We start from the raw sequence: 6593 nt of genomic DNA, 5'->3' as shown, positions 1-6593 counted from the left end.
TGTGCATCCATATGTTTATTGCAGCATTATTTACAATAGCCAAGATGTGGAGGTAGTCTGGGTGTCCATCAATGGAAGAATGGAAAAAGAGTAGGTGGTACATATATACAATGGAATATTGCTCAGCCATAGAATGGAATGGGTTCTTGCCATCTGCAGTGGCATGGATGGACCTGAAGGGTGTTGTGCTGAGTGGAGTATATCAGACAGAGAAAAACAGATGCAATGTGATTTTACTTATATGTAGAATCTAAGACCAAAATTAACAAAACAGGAACTAACTCATAGGTTCAGAGAACACGTTGATGGTTGCCAGATGTGAGGGGGTTGGGGGGGGTGAAAAAAAGGGAAGGGGTTAAGAAGTACAGATTGGTTGCCACAAAGTAGTTATGGGGATGTAAAGCAAAGCATAGAGAATATAATCAGTAATATGGTAATAACTATGGTATGGTGCCAGATGGCTACTAGGTTTGTTGGGGTAAGAGATAGGAGAGGCCTGGGGGGCAGGGTGAAAAAGGTGAAGGGATCAAGAAGTACAAATTGGTAGTTATAAAGTAGTCATGGGGATGTAAAGTACAGCATAGGGAATATAGTCAATAATATGGTAATAACTATGCATAGTGCCAGGTGGGTACTTGACTAGTCAGGGAGATCACTTCTTAAATTACATAAATGTCTAACCACTATGGTGTACACCTGAAATTAATATAAAATAATATTGAATGTCAACTGTGATTGATAAATTAAAAAAGGGGGGGGGAGTGGAAGGGGAATAAGAGGTCCAAATTTCCAGGTATAAAAAAAGTCATGGGATGTAATTGTACAGTATGGGGAGTAGGGTCAATAATGTTGTGATAGCGTGGTACAGTGTCAGATGGTTGCTGGGCTTATCATGGTCATGACTTCTTGAGGTATATAAATGTTGAATAACTATGGTGTACCCCTGAAACTAATATAATATTGTATTAACATACAATAGCTACATTTTTAATAAAAATCTTTTTAAAAAAGTGACCCTTCCTCTGTGAGAAAGGCAGTTGGGTGAGGAACAGATGGAGAAAGAAGAAACAGAGCAGGATTCCCCGTGGGTGTGAAATTCATCAACGTGACAAGGTGGCCAACTGTATTCCAGGAAGACAAAACAATCTGTGCAAGAAAGGGCAGAGGTGCAGTGTATTCACAATGGGAGGGAGCTCGGCAGCTGAACTGTGTCAGGGATGGGGTGGGGTTGTAGGAGATGAGGCTACATGGTCAGAGGCCATTAGGAAGTGCTGTAAATATCACACTGGGGAGTTTGGATTTTATCCTGAAGGCAGAGGGTGAGCTGTCAGGCAGTTTTAAACAGAACAGTGGGAAGATCAGGTCTGCAGATTTTTAAGGAAGACTCTGACAACAAAAATGGACTGGAGGGGAGAAGAGTAGCAATAATCATTTCATCCAAAAGGCCCTGCAGTGAAGTCTAGAATCTTTGTACAGAAGGTTTTTGAGACTATTACACTTCACTGGGGAATTGGAACGATGTATTTTCAGTAGCTTCAGCTTCTCAGTGAGCCGCTGAAGCATTTGGCCAGCAGCTACTTTTTCCTTAGAACAACTCTGTTACTATAGTAACAGGACAGGCGCCCCACTTGGAGATGTTCATTTAATCTCTCATGGCCAGGTCGTCTATTTGGCATGTACAGACCTCGCTACACTCCCTTTCCCCAGAAGTGTCTTGCTGGGGTTGCAGATCCTTGTCTGGTCTTTGGCTCTGCCAGGAATAAACCCTGGCTTATATGGTGGTGGCTGCCTGATGGGAATTGAACATAGATGCCTCAGTGGCCTGTGTTGAATCTGTCTGCTTCCTATTCACTGTCCCTTTTCCAATGAATGCTTTCTTGTCACTCCTCCTCCATCCACATCCTATCCATCCTTAAAGACTCAGTTGAAACCCCTCGCCTCCCTTGGCCCACTAGCCCTGACCACTGTGGCCCACTTTCATTGGTTCTTTCAGTAGGAACGTTATTTTTCAGAGCACTTTTTGGGGACCACATGCAATAACCTCTCCCTCCTCTGAACTCAAAGCCTTTGTCACCAATTGTTTGATACTTTCATTTATTCTGTCATTTTTGTGTTGTCTGGTATCATTAACAGTTTCATGGGTGAGCACCCTATCTCCCCAACTGGATTGTAAACTAACTGGGATCATATGTTGTCCTTGAAATGCCTAGCCTCGTAGTGTGCCCGTTGTAGCCAGAGTAATTGCTAAAAGGTCGAATCTGACCATGTCAAGCCCTTGCTTAAACGATTTAATGGGTCATTTTTGCTCTTGAATGATTACAAAGCTCCTTGGCCTGGCTGCTGCCAACCCCTGCAAGTTTCCCTTGTACTTAACACCCCAGCTCACTAAACAACTTGGATCTCCACGAACAAGCGAGGCTCTCACTAGCCTGCACGCATACTCTCTCTCTGCCTGAATCGCTCTTCCTTTGGCCTCTTTTTACCTGTATGATCCCAGTTGTCTTTTGGGCATTCTGGTAAACTTCCTGCCTCTCATAAGAACAGGCTAGATGCTCCTTCTCCGTATTTCCATAGCACCCTGTACTTGCCCATTAGGGTCCCATGACTTTCGTCTGGTTTTATATGTTGTATTTCTAACGCCTAGCACAATGCTTTGCACAGAGAACAACCAACACTTGTAAGTGTACAATAAATAATTGCTAAAGGAATTAAGTGCAAGGTGTCTACCTAATGGGGAGAGGGAGCAGAGATGCCCTAAGATTTTTTAAAAACCACTGATGTCCTGAAAGGACAGGAGGCAGCATCTCCCTGCTCTCCTGTATGAGTGACTCAGGAGAAGGTGCCTGGAACACCCGCTGAAGGACTGGACAGAAGCGATATCAGTCACCTACTGACTTTCTGCTTCCTGATATTGTAGAGTGATATTGCTGAGAGGAACTCCCAGGAACGTGCTGTTCACGTGCTACATTTTATAACTGGGTAATGGGCCCAAAGAAAGGAAGAGGCTTTTCCAAGGGCATCTACCTGATGTAGCAGCAGGAACCTCAGGGAAGAGAAAGGGCTTCTGTCTTGAGCAGTTCATTGCCCCGTGCTCTGCTCTGACTGCCTGTGAAATGCCAGGTCTGGGTCATTCATTCATTGATTCGCTCACCTCCCCAGTATTGAGTGCCCACTCCCTGCCAGGCCTTCTCTGGGCCCTGGGGATACAGCACTGACAAAAGGCCAAGTCCTTGCCCTCATGGAGCTGACATTCTGATGAGAGTAGAAGTAGTTGCATCATTGTATAATTAAATAGTATTTTCCTTTCTCTCCTTGCTGTAGTGCTTTTGCAATCAGAAGCCACTTTATTTAAAAATAATGTAAATTTTATGTCCAGACATTGAGAACAAAATAGAGACCTTCAGTTGAATTAGTGATTTCAAACCTGTTTGGTCCTCTCCCAGCCCCATCAAGGTAGTTGTAGCAAAGCAGATTTTGATGGTCTGTAAGGAAGGGCTTTTGTTAGCCATGTTCAGGAGGAGCAGGCTGCCTCTGAGGGTGGAGAGGTTTCCGGTTGTTGGAGGTGTTCAATTAATTCAACAGATAGTAAGGGCTTACCATCGGGCAGGCCCTGTATCTAGACACTGGGCTACAAAGATGAATGCGAAACAGCCCTTGTTCTTACAGAGCGCGCAGCCTTGCAAATGCAAAAGGGATCCAAATATCACTTTGTTTCAGTTCAACAGACTTTTATGGAGTGCTTACTGTCTACAGACTTGATGCTAAAGTTTATTTTCAACTCTGAGATTTTTCGTCCTTCTTATTTTTTTATTTTCAAGATCCATAGCTATCACTAAATCAGCAGCATGTGCAAAATATCCTTTCATTAGGGCAGAACTGGCAAATTGTTAGGTTTATGCTTAGAGAAGGGCGTGTGTATGGAAATGACAGAACCTCTCCTTCCACATCATAACCACTTGGACTTTCTCTTACGTCCTCCCCACCAGCTACAGAGATCCGTGGTGGCATCAGGCGAAAAGCAGTTACCGGTGGAGTACCGCATCAGCAAAAGGTAAGGGGTTCTTCCTTGGCAGGAGCTCCGGCCATACCTGCTGCCCACCCCCCAGCAGTGGCACAGTTGACTGAAGGTCAGCGACAGCCATTCAGGTGTCATCGGAGATGCTGCTGAACGTGTAGTGCATGTTTATATCTGCACATTCTTGTTGAGAGGGAGAAATTTTGACTCTCCTCACCCAAGGCCTTTCACAGATTGCTTTATGATCTGAGGACTTAACTAAGAGACCATTAGGAAAAGATGAAAAAGCTCCTATGCCCTAAACCAAAGAAAAAAAAATACCCAGGATTGCTTTTCCAGAGAAGACAGTCTTGTCCGCATTTGTAACCTGACTTTACAAGACTCCACTCCCACTTCCTGACTCAAATTCTAAGCATGACTTGCCGGCATTCAGGCAAGGATGACTAGGCTCTCCGGACATGATGGCTCCTCTAGCGGGGCAGATTCAGCTGTGAGAGCGCAGCTTTATCCCCTCCCCTCCATCCCTGCTCACCCCCGCCCCCCTGCAGCACTTTATTTGCACTGTAAGGACAAGACTGATGATACAGTAAGAGGAGGGTCCCCATCACAGCTACGGAGAAGACAATGACAGCATCTTTGGGGTGAGGCCAGACCTCAGGCTGGGTGCATAGTTTTTGTTGTCTGGGAAGTGAGGTGAGTGATAAAAGCTTTGATGCAGAATCACCTGGCTTAGCTCATTTGGTCTGGTACATTTAAGGACCTTTCACATTACGAGTTACCTTTTGAGCTTTGAAAGGTCCATATGACCTTAGCTTCATTGCTTTTCTAATCTCTCTAACATTTAGTATCAAAGAGAAAATTAACCTGTTAAGGGAGTAGGTGGTATTTGCTTTACTTTTGATAAAGAAGCCTCCTCTTCCTTCCCGTCACTCTGCCCTCCTGTGAATTTTGGTTCTGTCCTCACAACTTCGCTGGAACTGGTCCCTGAAAGGTCAGTAGTGAACTCCTGATTGCCAAATCATTTTCCTCCCATGAACCTTCACTGATCATCTGTTACCCACAAAGTAAAGACCAGTTTTCTGACCATGGTGTCCTCAACTTTCTACAACATGCCCTGAGTCTGCTGGTCCAGCCTTATCTCCTGTTACTTCTTTCATAGAGCAAATGCTTTCACATTTGGACACGCTATGTAGTGTCACCCCTCCATGTCTGTGCTTATGCTGTTTCTTCAGCCTGGAATACCCCTATGTCTTTTCCATCTATTGNGATTATAACTTTGTAAAGACTGTATGTTATCCAGAGTGCTTGGAGTGCCTAGGTTTCAGTGGAGCGTCATTTTTCTATTTCTCATAAGTTTTATAATGTGCTTGTTATTGCTTTTGTCACTAAAAAGGAATTTTTTAATATATAAAAATAAAATAACCAGAAAGGAATATAGTCCCATTGGTTCATCATCATCGACACCCAGAAGGAATGGCAGCCCACACACACGGGTTCTGTTCCCCAGGTTTGTCCGGAAAGCCCTATTTATTTTTGACTACGTATAGCCCAAGGCTACAGGGAGAATTCATTACTATGCAATGGGAATATTTCAGGTGGAGTTCTTTCTTTGCCTCCCTCCTACTAACTTTGTAGATTTGAGGAAGTCCTGAGCACGGAGAAAAAAAAAAATTTTACTAGGGTTTTTATAGTCCATTATTAAGTTTAATAATAAAAGATACCAAAATAACAACACCCTGCAATCACATGGTGTTGCATGCTTTAGGATTTGAGGACTTTTTTTTAAAGTTTATTTTCATTTATTTTGCTATCTCCCCTGGTAAGGGTGGTAATAAGTCATTTGTCAATGAGGAAACTGAGATCTGATTTGCGTCAGGGCTGCAAATCCTGAATTAGGACAAAGAATATCTACATTTCTAGTCTGCTGCTCATTCCAATGAGTCTTATTTTCTATTTGTGGTAAAAAATATTTTATAATTAAAAAAAAATCCGTTGAATGATTTGGTTAGAGGAAATAGCCTCAGTGCAATTAACTCTCCTTTTCTTTGTTTCTTTCTTTTTCTTTTTATAGGCGGGAAATGTTTCATGTGCCCTGAGCCTCTCCCGAGAGTTTCTTCTCTACAGTACGTAATGATGAAAGATAAGCCAAGGCCTGATTTATTGGGAAATCCCTTCTGCTCTGGCCTTTAATCTCTGCAAGTGAAATACAGCTATCTATTTTTATTTTTCTAATTTCATAATCCAAGGCACATTTCTAATTTTTGGATGATACCTTACATACTGATCAATGCATCAGGGGGAAATTTTTAAGTTAGTGGAAAAATGCTATGAAGATATCAACCTGTCTCTTTCTTCTTCCACCCTCAACCAGTTATAGATTAGTGTTGCTTCAATAGGGAACAAGTCCTGCCTGCATTGGGAGCCAGTTTCATCAGGGACATTTAAAAACCAGGGTTTTGGAAGTAGACCTGGGAGTGAGTGCAATCAACGAGAGCTGTGTGTGCAAAGAAAGTGACTCAGCAGGATTCTTCACCTTGGCTGCTTACAAAGAGATATCAGTTTTTCTCTTTAAAGCCGC

General features: G+C 43.1%; 1 protein-coding gene across 1 annotated transcript in view; it reads left to right on the top strand.

Moving 5' to 3' along the window:
- The window catches only part of P4HA3 (prolyl 4-hydroxylase subunit alpha 3), a 62722-nt gene that overhangs the window by 36478 nt on the left and 19651 nt on the right, over nucleotides 1-6593 (top strand). The window contains exon 9 of the mRNA XM_019649327.1: nucleotides 3987-4051. Coding sequence (XP_019504872.1) covers nucleotides 3987-4051 — 65 coding nt within the window. The remainder of the gene's footprint in view (nucleotides 1-3986; nucleotides 4052-6593) is intronic.

The sequence above is a fragment of the Hipposideros armiger genome, unplaced genomic scaffold (genome assembly GCF_001890085.2).
Source record: "Hipposideros armiger isolate ML-2016 unplaced genomic scaffold, ASM189008v1 scaffold_132, whole genome shotgun sequence".
Taxonomy (NCBI): Eukaryota; Metazoa; Chordata; class Mammalia; order Chiroptera; family Hipposideridae; genus Hipposideros; species Hipposideros armiger.
The sequence above is the reverse complement of the archived record's forward strand: the minus strand, read 5'-3'. Positions and strand labels throughout refer to the sequence as shown.